We start from the raw sequence: 17,687 nt of genomic DNA, 5'->3' as shown, positions 1-17,687 counted from the left end.
TAAGGCAGTTATCAATGCCTTAATGATCATCAATTTGCAGAGATGATCTAAATATTAATACCTAAAAACTGAACGGTTGAGATATGGATATGCGACCGAAAAGTGACCCTAAACTCTAAATGTGAACTTTAATTTCAGAGTGAAGCCTCACTCTGGATAGGGTTTAGGGTCAGTTGAGGTTGTAATGAGGACTATTAAAATGAGGACTTCATGCAGACTTTTTAATCAATAGTCGTGAAACCCGCTTTTCGATCATATTTCGACAAATCAACTAGTAGATGTTTAGATAATCATGAGTAGATCATTCATTCATAATCGTGGTTTATCATTTATGAACATGAAAGGTTCAGGTTTGACAGATTTAGTTCGTCTATTGATTTGATATAGTTCGGTATCTTAACGATTAGCAATTTAGAAGAAAATTTTCAAAAGTGATATACTCATGCATACCTAAACATCTAACAGTTGATTTGCCGAAATGTAATGAAAAAGTGTGTCTCACAACTATTGATCAGAAAGTCCTCATTAGAGCCTCTCCCAGATATAGTGAGGGATCCCCTTTTTTCTAGTCATTTTAAGGGATCACTTATTAGACAAACTTTTCGGTTACATATCGACATCTCCATTGTTCAGTTTTTGGGTCTATATAAGTTGATTAATTATGTAAATTTTCAGCCAAATTGATGATTATTTAGGTATTCATAATCATAATTTAGTATTATGAACATGAATGGTTCAGGTTGGATAAATTTGGTTCATCCATTGATTTGATCTAGTTAGGTACCTTAACGATTATCAATTTGGCTAAAAATTTGCAGAAATGATCTACTCATAGAGACCTAAAAACTGAACGGTGGAGATGCCAAATTGATGACCGTTAAGATATTGAACTAGATTTCATTAATGGATGAGCCAATATCGTTCATGTTTATAATTGTAAATCATAATTAAGAATGTCTTAACGATTATCAATTTGTCTGAAAATTTGTAGAAGTGATCTATTCATGGAGATTTAAAAATTGAACGGTGGAGATGTTGATATGTGATTGAAAAGTTGATCTAATAATTGATACCTTAAAGGCTTAAAATGACAAAAAAAAAAAAAAATCCCTCACTAAAACAACCCTATCTATACATATACGATTCTTAATGATAACAAACCTGCGTGGACTGATTGCATGGACAAGAAGGAAGCACTGAATATCATGAGCATGATCAGGGCCGGTCCTGAAAATTAAGAGGCCTAGTGCGAAAATTTAAGTGAAGCTTTATTAATTAGTATAAATAAAACAAGATCTCAGTTGAAGAACTAAAAAGAATATTTAGTATAAATAAAACAAGAAAAGAGTGGAGCGATAAAAAACATAACAAAACAAAGACGGAAAATGAAAAAGGAAAACAAATAAAAAAAACGAGATGAAGATAACAGAAAAGGAAAAATAAATAAAAATAGAGAGACCTTACTAGAAGAAACATGGAACGAAGAAAGACAAAACAAAAGAACAGAGAAGAAGATCAAAGAAAAAACATAAAAATAGAAAGGCCCAAGGGACTCAAACCCAAGACATATCATGTCAAATCAAATAACTACAATGGTTCATCATGTACTTTTACATTTTTAATTTATATATATTTACATAAAGGCATTACGAAATTAGGAGGCCTTAGAAAATCAGAGGCCTTGTGCACCTGCACCACATGCACACCCCAAGGGCCGCCTCTGAGCATGATCACCAGAATGCGAATCAGAGAGAATGAGATGGTCATCTCGATCTTAATTTCTAGCTAGCTCTTTCGATGAGAGATTGATGTATGTCGCTTAGTTTCGTATATAAGCCGTAATAGATGATCATTATATATAGGCGAAGAAGCAGCAAGCAATGGAAAACTACGTTGGCTTTGTACAATTAGCTAGGTCAATCCAATACGGCATTGATTTTTAACGTGTATTTTGGGAGAAAAGGGTGGAAGAATCAACAGATGTGCTCATTTAAGCTAATAAATCAAACACTATTCTAGAAGAATTGATTATTATTCTTTGAGACTATGAGATTTTTTTTTTTTTTAGTTGAACCTCTGTAGAAGAAATCTACTTCATAAAAAAGAAGGCTATTTTATTGATTTTATGACATTGCATGCTTTATCTTTCTGATTTGCTACCGTCTTTGTAAAGCAAATGAAGTTGTCGATATGATACTCTTTGTTAGTTAGTGCATGTATTCATAGTGGGGACTCCTGGTAATCTGGTATTATTCAGGATATTCTCTCGACGTTTATTGTAATTTGAGGTTTAGGCTCTATGTTTCCCCGTATTGTATTCAACAATTTTATCAATCATGACTTGAGGACAGCCGCATCAGCATTTATTTTAAAAATAAAGGATTAAATTTTTTTTAGTCCATGTACTCTGCCTCCAAAATTGTTTCAGTCCCTGACATTTTCATTTAATCTGAAAAGTCCCTAACGTTACAATTTTAGTCTGATCGGTACATTCCGTCCAATTGCTCCATTTGTAAGCTAACGTGGCATTAAAGTTAGCGCCAACTCAGCGCCATAAGCGTTGTGGATGTTGAAATATCGAGAATAACCCTAGCTTCCCCTTTTAATTTTTTCAATTCTTCTCTTTTTGGTTCTTGCTGCAGTCTCTTCTTTCTCTTGTTCCTTTACCCAAACACCGGCCTCATCACCTAGCTCTTCTTCTTCCTCTCATCAAATCCGACCTCAAAACTGAAGAAGAAACCTCTGTTTCTGAATACAAAGCAAAGCCACTCCATGAGCCCAAAATCGAGAATAACCCAGTGAAGGAACCAAGAGATGGTTCGAGCCTCTTCACTTCCTCTATTCTTGCTTTGTCTCTATCTCTATTATGGAATTGTGCTCCTTGTTTGTTGATGGTGCAGAGTCCAGATGGTGACCTTCTAGATGGTATATGCTCAGATGGTAAAATTCTGATTCGAAGGGCAAGAGAGCAAGACATGGGAGGTGAGTCATGGCCTGGTGAAATTAGTGAAAAGATGAAGACCGACGGAGAAAAAGGCCGGTGAATGGCTGATTGACCAACGGAGCAGATTGGGCAATCTGGGTGTCCAGATCAAATCTGGGTCCTGCGTACTGGCATGTGAGTCTGGTTCCTGAGTCATTGGACAATACGGAGGCCGCCGGTGGAATCTGGGTCAAACGTCAGTGGTTAGAGTGCTGGTGGTCTGGATCGAGAAATGACAGGAGGAGAAGACGTCGTGGTAGTCTGTAAGCGTCGGGTCTGCAGCCTGGCGACTGGTTTGGTACGGGTTCGAGTACGGTATTCGATTTGGTATGGGTATGAGCACTCAATGAAGACAAACTCTTGAATTTTGGTGGGAGTGATGTTTTGATTTTGGTGCTTAATTGATGTTTTTGAAGTTCCGGGGTGGTGATAGGGTGGTTTTGGTGGTGGATAGCTCGATGGTGGTTATGGTGGTAGTGACGGTGGATTTTGGATTTTGATTGAAAATTTGATTATGCTGCTTGCAGGGTTAGATTGGATGTGGTGGTGTTGAAGATGTGTGACTGATCTAAAAATTTAGAACACAGAAGAAGGGATAACACTGTTGGATCTGGGTTTTGGTGAGCAGAGGAGGAAAGGAGAAGAGAATTGAGGTTAGTGGTAGTAGTTGGGCTCGGAGAGAGAGCTCGGTGGTGGTTATGGTGGTAGTGGTGGTGATTCTCTTATGCTTCAGATTTTGGGTGTGAAGAAGAAGGGAGGAAACTACAAGAGGGTATATTGGACAATTTTTAAATGATGTGGCATGCAAATAACTGAGGTGGCGTGAAATGGATGGCCTCGTCAGTAACTTAACGGTAGATTTTGACGGAACCCTAACAGAGTGGACTAATTGGATGGAAATTGTGAGGTCAGGGACTTTATAGATTAAATTGAAATGTCAGGGACTGAAACGATTTTGGAGGCAGAGTACGGGTAAAGCTATGGTATGTTAACATTTCTCATACATCAACTATTTTTAACACTCTAAAGACTCATGTTATCACTTTGAGGACTAATATTACTATTTTCAGGATTCATATGGTAAACCAAAGAAATTTACCACTTTAAGGACTTATGTTACCACTTTGAGGATTAATATTACTATTTTGAGGACTCATGTGGTAACTAAGAAAATTTACTACTTTAAGAACGCATGTTACTGCTTTGAGGACTCATTTTATCACTTTTAAGGCAATTGTATGCATGTCATACGTTAACACATTGTAGAATTTTCCGCAGAGTATAGGGATTAAACAAAATTTAATCCTAAAAAAAAAAAAAAAAAAGATACAAAGGGGGAAACTAATTAAACCTATCAGAAAGAACAACATTTACCGAAAACTCATGTTATAAGACTTTTGAGTTGTATACTTAAATTTCTGGAATGATATGTAGCTTGCTTTGATGCGGCGGAGGTATGCAACAATGTTCTGCATGCACAGTGGCCCTTGGTGCTTTGACAACACCAAGGCAGTAGTGGTTGTGGCTTACGATATCGAACTGTTTGGAAATCTAACAAGGTGGCCTGGGAGGAGTATTGGAGCGACTCTAAGGTCGGTGCTCATGGTGGATCGATTTAACGTGCTCCTTAAGTGTCTTGTGGTTATGGTGCCATTGATCTTGATGTATCAAGCTTGGTGTGGCGTTTTTGGCATTTTAAACTTGCACAATGAATGGAGTCATGGAGGTGATCGAGTGTCTCATTTAGCTACGAGAAGGTGAAACTCTTGAATGGATCTGGAAAAGAGATGTAACTCCAGTTTCTTTGGAAATCATAAGATCTTTGGTGCGAGAGGAAAGTGTTGATCCATATCATTTTGACTTGGTTCAAGCTCTTCTCCTACTCGAATCAAACGGAACGTGCTGAGCTAAATCTTTTTCATGTAAAACCTATTTTATTTAGAATTTAGATAGGAAAAATCGTATGATTTTCTGAAACCATTTGTTATGGCTTGAGTCCGTAGTCAATCAAACTTCCGATAGGAACAGTTGACAATTGAATCTTACTTTTCCCGTTATTTCGTATCCATAATAGTGTGAAAAGTTGTTTAGTTGTTCAAGATTAATCGTGTTGGGTTTCTCGACCGTTTGGCTTAAGATTAGTTAGTTCTCTTTCCAATGGGAGGCAAGGTAAAGGATCTAATTTGGCGGGAGTGTCAACCTTGACGTGATGGAAGTCATCAATTCTAGCTTGATTATCCCTAAACCTAATGTGAGCTTTTCCATTTTTATTTGCTTTCCCGTTGTGATCGAATGAGAATGGATAAGAGGATACAAGTTATGCCTTGAAATGAAAGACGATCTAAATCTAGCTACTTGGTATACGAACAAGAAAGCTATTACTAGTAGTAATGTAACTATATGAATCTCATGGAGGGGGTAGGGATATTGTTCCTAGTATTAGACCATGGAGCACCCTTCTTCGGCTCGTCTAGGGTCGCCCAACATATGACAACTAGGTCTGGTAGTTCGAGTTCGATATCAACTAGGGATCCATGTTCTTCTATGCAACATACTCAAAGGGTTAACTCAACCCCTGGTTCGTCAACAACGGTGCCTATGGTTTCTCCTCTTCCACCGCCACTTTTCTCTGCCAATCCAACATCCTCGTTCTATGTTGATTGATCTGGATTTGAGGCCCGAGCAGTGGATGATACGCATTTGAACTTTCCGAGCGTGTTGGTGTTTCAAGAATAGCTTCCAAAGGTTATCATGAAAAATCAGTTTGGGAATCTCATAACTTACAGTCCAAGTGGTCGCGCATTCCCTAAGAGGAAAAGAACGTTTTCCTTCATTCCAGCTAAGGAAGAAAATAAGGAATGTGGAATAGCTATAATCGAGTTTTGATTTTTTGTGTTAAACTACGACAAATGGATCGGGGCCCTGAGTTCTATGTGGCGAGTATCACCTGCTCATGCTTTCTTGGCTTAATCATGGCTTCGATCGTATATGCTCATTAAAAAGAACTAATTCGATCATTAAGTCATAAAAATTGAGAAACCATCTAATTTGGTTTGTTGTCATTAGCCAGCCATGAGATCATCATCTTGGAGCGATCATTTGTCGACAAATGTTTCTATTACAGTTGTAGTCTTTAAAGGATGAGAGCTATATTTTTCATGGCAAATGTAATTTTTGGTACCGACTAATGTATTCTTTTTACTCTTCATTGATACTTTTAGACCATGATTTTATTACTGTCAGGATAAATTGATAATTTAAAACTCGTGGTGATGGTAACAAGTTGATATAATTGAGATGCAATCAAATATACAATTTGGGATTTTTGCTCCACCTAGTTAGGTTGTGAAACATGTAACTGTGTATTGCTCCACTATGAAGAAATAGTGCTGTCTATGATTAGTGGAGCATTGACCCAAAACGGTCCGAACATTGGTGATTGGGGAAGTATCTGAGGTTGGAAGCACGAGCAGTCATGAACATTGAAGGGTGCAAGAAGCCCAAGTGATAATTTGGAGCAAAAACCATTGGTGGTGGTGGAATATGAGAAGGAAAATTGACATAGTAACACCTAATTAGGTGAAACATGTAACTATGTATTGCTCCACTATGAAGAAATGGTATTGTCTATGATTAGTTATGTAGCAATACATAGTTACATCTTTCACAATCAAACTAGTGGGAGCAATACTATTGTTTATGATTAGCGTTATTGACAATTCCTCTCTCTCTTTTTTTTTTTTTAACTGACTTTTAATTCAATATCTTCAATAAATATCTTCTCACAAGTATTTGCAAGTGAACAAAAGAAGAATTCTGGAAAAGGTAATAGTAATTCTTATAGCCAAAAGGAACAGTATATAGGTAGTTCAATATCTGGACTTACTACTGAACAAATCTCCTAAGTAATGGCCGAAGGCAAAACCCATGAAAATGGCCCTTGGGCGAGTACATACTGAAAAGTGACCAACTAAAGCTAGAGATGCTTGATTATTATTCAGACCAAAAAAATGCAACTAATCCCATCAAACTTCTCTACAAACGGAGAGAAAGGTCAAGCTTTTGCTCTTCATGACCCTTATGATCACTATTAATCCCAAGACTATTGTGATTGTTAGTTATCATTGATGAATGTTGTTGAGAAGACTCTCCGCTGAAACCATAGCATCTTGGGCTTCTCTGCCAATTTAAGAAGCTCTTCTCATCTTCCTCACTGTTACTATTGTAACCATTGTTAACATAGCTGGAACAGGTATTCCCACCATAGTACACTAAATTCTCAAACTTGGGCGCACCATTTGACCCGAAACGGTCCGAATATTGGTGATTGGGGTAGTATCTGAGGTTGGAAGCATGAGCAGTCATGAACATTGAAGGGTGCAAGAGGCCCAAGTGATGATTTGGAGCAAAAACCATTGGGGGTGGTGAAATATGAGAAGGAAAAGTGACTGATGCATAGTGATCAGAGGCACGTTTGGCTTTTCTTGCAGCTGTTCTTTCCTTTTTGTGAGCGTTTTGGTGGCCTCCCAAGGCTTGAGAGCTGTAGAACTTCCTTGAACAGAAGAGACAAGGAAATAGTCTTGATGCTGCATCTTCTTCTTTATTGCTTGCTTGATCATTACCATTTTGTGTTGTGACTACTTTCTCCTCACCTTCCATATCTGCAACAAAGCAAAATAACAAAAATCCCAAATGAGAAAACCAAATAAAGTTTTATAATTTGAGAGAGGAAGTTAGAGGGTACCTTCAAAAAGAGAGAAAAAGTGGTGTGAGTTTGAACAGTTCTGGTTGACAGAGGGAAGAAGAAACAAAATGATGCAAATGTAGCACTGGGTTTGGAGCTTTGGCTTTTCAAGTGATCAGAAAAGAGAGTTCGGAAGCCAAGTTCTGAAGGACTAGTTGGAAAATGTGGAGAGTCTTCTGATCAGTATAATTATTAAATAGAGTGCTTGACACAGAGGGAGTGTATGGGCTTGGGAACAGATGAGATAAGTGAGAGAGAGGAGAGAGAGGGGGGAGGTTCCACTTCCCAATCCAATTAATCATCCCTTCGTTCCCACCAATCACTCTTGAAGCAAAAGCTTCATGGGATTGGATGGCATTCACTTCCCAACTAGTTATTATCTCTCTGCTTTTATCAGAAAAATTTAAGCGTTTTCATAAGCACTTTGGCTTCCTTTTGCAGGAGAGTTAGGTCCCATATTTAATATCTATGACTTTATTAATTACCCATTTAACTCTTGGTCTAACCAGGTCTGCCACAACTGTTTCTTGGTAATTCACTAGTTTGACAGTTTGAGAAAAAATGACCTAAATTAAGGAGAAGGGTAATCAATGGAAGTCAGAGTGTCAGAGTAGAGCTTAGCTTTAGATATGTGATATCTGTGCAATGGCCAATCTGGAAGGATTGGGTGACTTAAAAGCTAAAGAGTAAAGAGTAAAGCCAGTCCCCCACTTGGCCTAGCCTGGAACTCACACTCTGATCTCTGCTGCTTTGGTTGCCCCAATATATATGTATATATTTTTCTTCCATCTTTTTCTGCATGCAAAATAATTTGCAAATTGCAAACTGCAAACTGCAAATGGCTTTTTCTCCCTCTCTCTGATGCAATGTGTGCATTAATCCTCTGCTTCTGTATGGATGGGGATGGGGCTAACGGCCACTAGTCTCATCTTCTCTACCCTGCACCGCCAATCCTCTTCATTTTTAAACCAATTTTCTTTTGAATTGTTTTTTGCATGCACTGAACCATCACGTCACAGTGTCAATTGCCCCCATAGGAGAATCCAAAACCTACCTCTCTGCATGTCTCTAGTTACACGTGGCGCTCATTCAGCGGCTCGAAACAGCTATGAGTTGTCAGATATCCATGCCATTCTCTCTGTACTCATCTGCTAGTGATGATCAAAAATGGAAGCCGTGAAAGAACAAAACTGTGAGTCTGAACAGAAAAGGAAAAATAATTGAGCCTAAAAGACAGCACAGATAACATCATCGACCAGACACATTCTATAGTTAGACTTGAGCCGAATGAGAGCCAAGAAGTGACATCATTTTTGATAGGAAGACAAGGTTTCCTGAATCCATTCACAAAAATTTACAGTTGGATTTACAAGCTCTAAACTAGAAACAGCTCTTAAGAATATGGATCATCTAATCGTTGGAGTAAAGTTGCAACACAAATCATGACTTTCTCTGAATGAATGTTGATTGTGAACAAATATGTTGTGAATAATTTGTGAATAATTACATATTTTCCAGGAGGAATGAGAACTATCAACAAGACTAATAATCAACAAGGATCACTCCTCTCTTTGGAGGCACAGCAAGGAATTCTCTTCATGCTACTGTGGGAGACAAAATAAATGGACAGAACGGCATATATAACGATTCAGGAACAACCAAAACATCTACTTATAGAGCAAAGGCTCGATGACTCTGTTTCTGGCTCAGACTCGGGCTTTTTGCGAGGAAGATGCTTAAAGAAGGCCATGACTGCTCCTGTCACACCATCCTCATTCTCCATATCCTTGGCAAGTTCAATAGCACGCTCCTTCACCTGGAATAATTTTTTTAGGTAAGTTCATTTCATACCTTCATACTATTTCCCGAACAATTCTTACTGCCTAATTAAGTTTTCCATTTACCAAAAACAAAAAAAAGGGGGGGGGGGGTGGGTGGGGAAAAGAAAAGAAGGAACTTCCTGATATCCTGAAATTCTGTAGTTCTTAATTTGGCATGTTATAAAGCAGAGGGGAAAAGCAAGATGATCAACCTACAAGTTAATCTATAATCTATACTACTATATAAGAGAACAGTTTATTCAAAAAAAGAAAGAAAAAGGAGAACAGTTCATGCTGACACTCTTTATGTGCGTTAATACTACTCATCCGCAGGTTTCTGGTAAGTATCCACTACTATCACTCACCCACTCTCTCCTATACCCTATTATTTCTCTGCTATAACTCCATCACCACATTCATAGCATGTATGGGAGTTTCCATTTCACATTATTGAAGATCAACACTTCCTTTATTTCCTTTCTTTTCAACCTTATAGTATATCTAAAAACAGCTGGATTGGGTGCTATTTTAGCAATCAATTCTAGGTATAAATCAAATATTGCCGCTCACTATAGCTGATACAAGTCGCTTTTCGCACACCTTTATAAAGCATGCATTTGATTAACAAAATCAGGTTTCTCAAAAATCAAATTACCTTGGGATCAAGCATGTAATTTATAGCATCAACCAATTTGGGAAGTGAGAACTCATCAACTGCAATGGGTGCAGGGCCTACTCCCCTGGCATGTACTCGCTCTCCCCAGAAGGGTTGGTCTCCAAAGAAAGGAACAATTGTTGTCGGACACTGACGTACAAAAAAAATGTACATTTAGGGATAAACTAAATCATTAGTCAGAACTTGAAAGAACTCAAACATAAGAGGGGGATATGAGACAATTACTGCAGCTTTTAGACCAGCAGCCGTTGTTCCAGCACCTCCATGATGCACCTGAAGAGAAACTAAAAAACATAAGAATTGTCCAAGATCTTTTTTTCAAATTTTGAAAAACAAAGAGTTGAATGTCATGAGATTTTAAGTGAGGCGTAGCCACTATCCTAGTCCTTTCAGATCCACGTACCCAGTATGAAATGCTAACATATTACTTTGCTGTTTGTTTCAAGCACTAGTAACTTTAAAAGATAGATTTTGTCATCTGCCTCATGATCGATGTTTATAGCCTTATGAACATGATCTCCATTAGTACAAGTAGTCATATCAAATTAAAGTTAGCTGTATGTAGCTCCTTATCTATACTATTATTAAGAGAAGAGGCTTTGTTAGCCAAAATCTAAAATTTTGACAGAATTGACCCTAGAAGATTAACCAACTTTTTTCTTTTTTATTTTCTGAAGAAAAAAAAATTAATACCTTGCATATGCAGAGCATGTGTGGAAAAATGCTAGTTTTTCCATTAATGAAATTGAAGATTACTGGACTCAATTAGCTATCACAAAAGACTGATAAAAAATGAACTTCAGAAGAATCCAACAGTCAATTTCTTTATAAAGAGAAGTAAAGTAACAGGTAAATCGAATCTTAAATAAATTTATTATCCAGATGCTATGAATAATAGATAGCTAAAAGAAAAAAAAAAATGAGGATAGTCTTACCACTGCCTTGCATTGTAGAAACAGCCAGTCATGAGGGCAGTTGTCCAATAAGTATATGGATTCCTTTGGTTCAGCCACTGAGAAGAACAATATCACGCGAAATCAATCAGTACATTCCAAAGGTCAACTAGCATAGAAATAAAATAGAAATGGTAAAAACTTACAGTTGCCAAGGCCACCCCAGCCTTTGTTAATGATGCCTCTCTGTCCTGTCTTTTCTAATGCATCGACGATTATTTGGGTCATTTTCTCTGGCTCTTGAACAGGCTAATATTTAAGAATGATCAGCAGATTTAAAAGTGTTAAAGCCAAAATTCTGAAACCAAATTTCAATTCAGAAATGTGGGCAATTCAATCCAATTATCAAGAAAACCAAAATTCTCAAACCATGAAAAGCTGACTTTGGAGATTGTTAAAGCCCAAAGATAATGGAAAAACAGACACATAATCAGAATTTAATTATTTGCACTGGGTAGAGGAATGTAGGTCTGTGTAGACTGTGTCTGTACACACATCCATGCATTTGCAGCTGAGTGCAAGTTGTTTTCCACAAACCATTTCTCAATCTTTTTGTAGAACAAGTTCATTTCATTGCAACTGTAGAGTCCAATTGATTAAAAAGGGGAGAACAGTTTATCTCCACGTACCAAGTTTAGACTTGATATGCTCTAAATTTTGTTTATACTTTTGAAATTAGAGTAGGGAACAAAGTAAGAGAAAATGAACTTACAAGGCTACCAAACCCAATGTATATAGGCTTGTCACCAGCTTTAAGCCATTCCACTAGTGGTTGTGGAGGTTCATAATTTGATGCAAGATCAAGGAAGCAAAATCCCACCACATCAACCTTAGGTCCCCAATCTGCAAATCAAGTGTTATTTAGTAGAAAACACCAACAGATATTGGCATACCTGTTAAGCATCATGCTTACTTAAGAAAGAATGTTCCATGCAGACAACAATGGGAAAAAAAATGATAAAAGGTTTCGTAATCCATTCTTTTCATTTCTGACAACAAGAAACGTTATGATGGAAACTGAGGAGATCAAATGTAAATATCAATCTAAAAAGAAACATTTTTAATCAATTACTCTTTGGAGATGGATATATCTATCTGAAAACAAGCACCTATAATCTATGCGTCTTTTAAAGGATTGTTTAAATAAGTTTTTCTTTTTAATTAAACGAAGGATATATGCTGTAGATGAACGTGTGCACCATACTAGCCTAGATAGCATGTTCAAATGACTGCCACTCAGCCAAGCATTGTTTAAAACCTAGCAAGTTTCTCAAAACATCATGCCTTCATCACCCAAGGAATTCCAAATGATTAAAATTAGAAGCGCAAGGTGAAGTACCTTTTGGTTTCGGAACAAGATGAGGACTCCATATGTATCCATGTGGGACATCAGACTCAGAGCCTTGTGAACCGCTTAAATATGTGACAGGTCGTAATCTCAATTTTTTCTTCCGAACATCATTAATCATGTCCCGTATTCCAAGCCATATTAAGGAGTCAACAATTTGATACGATAGCTGAAAATTTGCATAGTCCAAAAAAGTGAGGAAAAAAATCTGGAATTGTAAAATGAATTAAATTATCAAAACTCCAAAATAAGGAAAGGTTAAAATTCAAAGGACTCACTCTATATCCAGTTTGTTGTTTAACGCGGGACAAGGGATGTGGAAATTCACTTGTTGGCCTGGTAAGGAAAAGGTCAAACATACACAATGCAGATTCAGAACAGTGAAAACCAATACAGAACATTGAGCAACATGCAAGAAAGATTACAATTCAGACAGATTACATTACCCAGACAAGACTTACGTCCATGGCATTGTAAAAAATATATGAAGAGGTATTTTCAGTGCCTCCGCCACATGAGTATGCCCTGAAAATGTATTCATCAGGTTAGTGGCAAAATATAGACAAATCAAAGCAAGTGCATGTAAAAGTTCTGTTTATAAAATACAACTGAATGTAATTAACAATAATATGTCGGTGAGCCATGGCCTGTTGGTTAGCTAGCCTAACTAACACTGTGGATGTCATGGGTTCAAATCTCACTGACATCAGGGGAGGTGGGGAAAAATTGTCGTCCAGAATCAAAAAATAAAAAATAAAAATGCACAAGTATCTTGGAAGTTAATAGCGCAGACAACCTACAAACTCTGCTAGAGGAAGAAACAAAATAATATGTCTATTGGATAATCATTTACCACACAGTATCCCATCCTCCAACCCAAAATTCAGTCACCAAGAAATTCAAAACCTGAAAAAGATCTAGTATTACTTAAAATTAGATAGATGGTGTTGAAAGCTAACCATATGCTGGGGGGTTTGCAATAATTGCATCCGCTTTAAAGGGGATACCAGAATCTACATCAGGCTCTTTGCAAGCTGGAAGTAAGGAATATATAATTTCCTTTATTTGGTTACGCTGAATGGGAATCTCCGAAGGCCCTGATGGCAAGAAGCCTTTATTTTTAACCATATCTGCTCAAGGAAACAGAACAGAAAAAAAGAAACAAGTAATTAGTTATACGAAAATGAATGATGGAGTATTCAGCTTTGACAAATATTTCAAGTAGCAAGACAATCAATACACAAGACACGCACAAGATTTACTAAAATACAAAACCCCTTATAGCCAGAGTTAAATCATTTTCAATGAACCTTTATATAAGAAGCTTCACATATTGTAATGATGCCAGGATGAGCCAAAGAGCATCCGTGGTAAAAATTTATCAGTCAGAGTAACATCAGACAATTTACAAAAATACAAAACCCCTTGTTGCCAGAATTATAAGAAACTTCACATATTTGAACTAATGTGCAGGATGAGCCAAATCAGTCTATAAGTAAAGGCATCAAAGGTCACTCAAGATCACCAAACAAATCAGTCACTCAAGATCACCACACAAATCAGTCACTCAAGATCATCCAAAGTAATTAAACAGATGATTTGCTTTGGTACATACAGCCAGCAAGAACTTTTGGATCACCGCCTAAAGGGTAGAACTCCAAACCAGCAGTCAAGACAAACTCTTTAAAATTTGAATGAGTAGCTAGTCTTACACGATGGCCATAGTCCTGCACAAAAATGATCTCATAAACAAATTTGAATAACTCTCATAATCATTTTGAAATAGCTATATTGTAAAAATCTAATTTCTATGTTCAAATTCTATTTAACAAGCTCATAAGACTAAATAAAGCTAACATTTTAACAAAGTTTCATGATTTTAAATAATTATATTAAAAGATGAAGACATATATGCTTCATGAATATGAGATAAATCCTCTGACCTGCAAACGCTTGCCAATTGCAATAAACGGCTGCACATCTCCACGCGTTCCAACAATAAGCATTACAATTTGCATTGGTGGTATGCATTGGAGCTCTGTTGCATCAAGAGGCTCATCAGCAACATCGGTACAACCAGCAGTGGATCCAACACCAAAAGATTCAGATTCAACATCCCCTGGAACATCGAATTCTACAGTTCCGTCATCTTTCACAGTGGCTATTCTATTTAACAGCTTTAACTGCACAGTTGAAACTTTAAGTTATAAGAGAAAACATAAGCAGAGTCCGAGACACTATTCATTAAATCTAGGACTGGTATAAATTTGAATAAAATATGTTATACAATCTCCTAAAGTTTAGGTGCCACTATAAAAAAGGTGGATCCAGAATTTCACAAGAACAGGTGTCAAACAGAAGATTATGTATGAATCAGAATGACCATATGAAAATGCATTATATATGATTACCTTTTCTGTTGATAAATGTGAACAAAATCTATCGCAACTTATTAAAAAGGAAGCAATTAATTTATAAAGACAATTAAAATTCATTTTGTAATGACTTATTGGTGCTACAATAGAAGTCTAATCATAGTATACAACAATAAAAACATGCAAAGTTCCATACGAAAAGAAAAATAATGAAGCAATTGAAATTAATTAAAATCTACATAAAGCAGGCCATAACATGAACAAGAGAAAATCAATGGGCCATCTGTTCATTCTTCTCTGGCCATTAGCTAAGAGAGGCCACATTTTAATCCCCTCTAATGATATACTGCAGGGGTCACACACAGTTTTAAAGGTTCAGGTTATATTTGCAGGGGCATAGTCACCCATGGTCTCTTCTATACATCTTCTCCTTCTATAGAAAATGACTATTATGATCATATTGTGGATATGAGTTAATAACAATAATAAAACTTCTCCTCCCATAAGCATTGGCCTTATGGTTCAACCACAAATTCATAATGTCTCTTCTCCCTACTCACATTCACTTTTATCTTTTTGTTTAGTAAGGATTAAGAATTGGCAACTTGAAAAGGAACAATGTAAATCCATTGCAATCCTCTTTGCCTTCACTGAACAAAACCGTTCGAACAGATAACATAGGGTTCTTATGTCTTCTTTCCCCTCTCTAGTTTATACTCCTTTGAACTCATAGCTAGCCTATATTATTCTAACTCTAAAAGCCGCATACCTAAATTTGGTAAAATAATTCAAGTATATGTTTTCCCTATTTCATGGTTTATGGGCTGCTTCTTTTGCAGAACCAGCCATACAAAAGTAATAATCTGATGGCAACTCCTATGTTTCTTGACAGTGGAGTGAGAATTTAATATGACTAATCATACATTCCTTTTTTTCTAGTTGTGAGGTGACAAACATATCATTCTTAAGAAAAACCTCCAAATTTCCATGAGCAAAGGCCACCAGTTATGTTAAGCTATCACTAGATATTAAGCAACTTGGACAAGCTTAAGCATATACGGTACAATGATGCAAGAAGCAAAGAGATCATCTTTAATGAATAATACCTTCTGATGGACTGAAGTTTTGTCGTCAAAAATCTTTGCTGCCTCTTTGGACAATACATTAGGTCTGGTGCTCTCCGTTTTTGATCTCTCCAGCTTTGCTGGAACTGAATGTGGTTCTGGCCTTTCATGAGTCGGTGATATCTCCACTGGCAATGCGTTCGTTTTCGAAAAGCTAAAGCCAGAACTTCCTGAATTCCCTGAAAATTCATATGTATCATCAATTTCAACACATTACCGAAACTAACTCCGAATTACAGTCCTGCTAGTTCAAAACAGAGCATATAACAAAAATAGAAACTTTTAACCAGTCAAATAAATGCAACAGTAACCAGTAAGAGGAAGAGTAAAACTTAATTACTTCCTAAATACGCAACCCCTCGTCTAATTCTACATCCAATTCTAACAAAATCTCAAACTCTCAATTGCACGCATAATTCACAAACCTGTAGAGCTACTGCCGCCGCCGTTATTCACCGGAGCAGTAACGCCTCCGCCTCCGCCACTAGCCTCTCCGTTCTCCAACTCTAATCTTTTCCCGCCACTTCCGCCGTCAATTTCCTGCTCAATTCTCCCCGCAACTTCTACAGAACTCTCGGAACTACTCCGGCGATCGTCCGCCATCACCGCCGCCTGTTCCGGATGACACTCCGGACCGCGCGGCCGGTCCTGATCCAGATCGGAAGCGAGAAGAAGAAGAAGAGCGTGGCTTGGATTCTGAGAACGCTGTGAGATTCGAAATTGAGAATCGGAGAGGGAGAGGGAGAGAGAGAATCGGAGAAGAAAAAGAAAGAGAGAATTGGATTCTGTCCGGAAGAGACGGGCACGTTCGATAAAAGTGGGTGGCGATGGAGGGGTATGAGTGATGATGGTGTGCTTCATTCACTAACAGACACGTAACGCAACTGTTCGCGTGAGGTGTATTTTCGCCCAGCCCCGCTGTTTTTATCGCTTTATTTTCCGACAATCTGATTCATTGCTTCTTAACATAGGAATTGTTTGAATTTTGAAAGCCTTTTTTCGGGGAAATTTTTCCTATTAGGCCTGTTGTACAAACACTCCTCTTCTGTTTTGATAGTCTGGTTATACAGTTACTTGCGTACTTACAAAGTATTTTTTTCTTCAATCCTGTTACACGGTTACCTTTATTGAAAATTACATCGAGTGATGATGTGTCATTTCAATTTGTTACGTATTATGTATGCAAGTAAATGTATTGGAAAATTTTCACATTTGAAGACATATTCAGCCAGACTTGACTAAGAACATATGACATGTTGAATGAAAGTTGGATGGTTAGGAATAGAAAAATGCATGTGTTTTACATTTCAAAGGGAATAAGAAGCGACACAATTCCCAAAATTATTTGACTCTCAACCATAATGTTTTGGAAAAATGGCAAATGTCGACGCAATGAGAGGCCATGGATAGGAGTAGTCGATCAAGAAGCATATTGTAAACGTACCACGCCACGAAACATAGACTTAAATTTAAATACTTGGTGTCAAGGGATAAGGTATGCGGTGATCGTACAAGTGCAGACAACACATGCTGGATTCAGATGAAAGCCCCAATATGAATCAAACAATACCCTAGTGCGTTGTGACTAAACATAACGAAGATAGTACTTGAAGTTGAACACTAACAAAGGTCGCAAGTAACGTGCTAGGGATGGAATGCATTAG

General features: G+C 37.4%; 2 protein-coding genes across 4 annotated transcripts; both read right to left on the bottom strand.

Annotated features, from left to right (window-relative positions):
• Window positions 1-6,856: 6,856 nt before the first annotated feature.
• On the bottom strand, window positions 6,857-9,005 carry LOC112172032 (protein LATE FLOWERING). The gene is made up of 2 exons (XM_024309188.2): window positions 7,728-9,005; window positions 6,857-7,644 (listed from the first exon to the last, which is right to left on the bottom strand). Exon 2 carries the CDS (start codon window positions 7,640-7,642, stop codon window positions 7,019-7,021), a length of 624 nt encoding a protein of 207 aa, XP_024164956.1. The 5' UTR covers window positions 7,643-7,644; window positions 7,728-9,005; the 3' UTR covers window positions 6,857-7,018.
• A 145-nt stretch (window positions 9,006-9,150) lies between these two features.
• Window positions 9,151-17,037, bottom strand: LOC112172031 (sterol 3-beta-glucosyltransferase UGT80A2). Of its 3 annotated transcripts, none has more exons than XM_040508819.1 (14): window positions 16,449-17,036; window positions 16,006-16,193; window positions 14,468-14,707; window positions 14,140-14,251; window positions 13,484-13,654; window positions 12,986-13,049; window positions 12,803-12,860; window positions 12,516-12,693; window positions 11,889-12,019; window positions 11,323-11,425; window positions 11,159-11,235; window positions 10,449-10,496; window positions 10,203-10,352; window positions 9,151-9,543 (listed from the first exon to the last, which is right to left on the bottom strand). In XM_040508819.1, exons 1-14 carry the CDS (start codon window positions 16,882-16,884, stop codon window positions 9,376-9,378), a joined length of 2,124 nt encoding a protein of 707 aa, XP_040364753.1. In that variant the 5' UTR covers window positions 16,885-17,036; the 3' UTR covers window positions 9,151-9,375. The 3 variants fall into 3 exon arrangements, with proteins under 3 accessions (XP_040364753.1, XP_024164954.1, XP_024164955.1); XM_024309186.2 differs by having other exon boundaries at window positions 16,006-16,202; window positions 16,449-17,032; XM_024309187.2 differs by lacking the exon at window positions 9,151-9,543 and having other exon boundaries at window positions 10,211-10,352; window positions 10,449-10,507; window positions 16,006-16,202; window positions 16,449-17,037.
• Window positions 17,038-17,687: the final 650 nt, after the last annotated feature.

The sequence above is a fragment of the Rosa chinensis genome, chromosome 6 (genome assembly GCF_002994745.2).
Source record: "Rosa chinensis cultivar Old Blush chromosome 6, RchiOBHm-V2, whole genome shotgun sequence".
Classification (NCBI taxonomy): Eukaryota; Viridiplantae; Streptophyta; class Magnoliopsida; order Rosales; family Rosaceae; genus Rosa; species Rosa chinensis.
Note: the sequence above shows the minus strand (reverse complement) of the source record. Positions and strands in the feature narration are given on the sequence as shown.

Coding starts and splice junctions, on each gene's coding strand:
- LOC112172032 (XM_024309188.2), bottom strand. CDS start 7,642: ATGGAAGGTGAGGAGAAAGTAGTCACAACACAAAATGGTAATGATCAA.
- LOC112172031 (XM_024309186.2), bottom strand. CDS start 16,884: ATGAAGCACACCATCATCACTCATACCCCTCCATCGCCACCCACTTTT. Junction 12,861..12,985: donor TTTTTTACAATGCCATGGAC/GTAAGTCTTGTC, acceptor TTTCCTTACCAG/GCCAACAAGTGAATTTCCAC. Junction 10,497..11,158: donor TTCTACAATGCAAGGCAGTG/GTAAGACTATCC, acceptor GTTTCTCTTCAG/GTGCATCATGGAGGTGCTGG.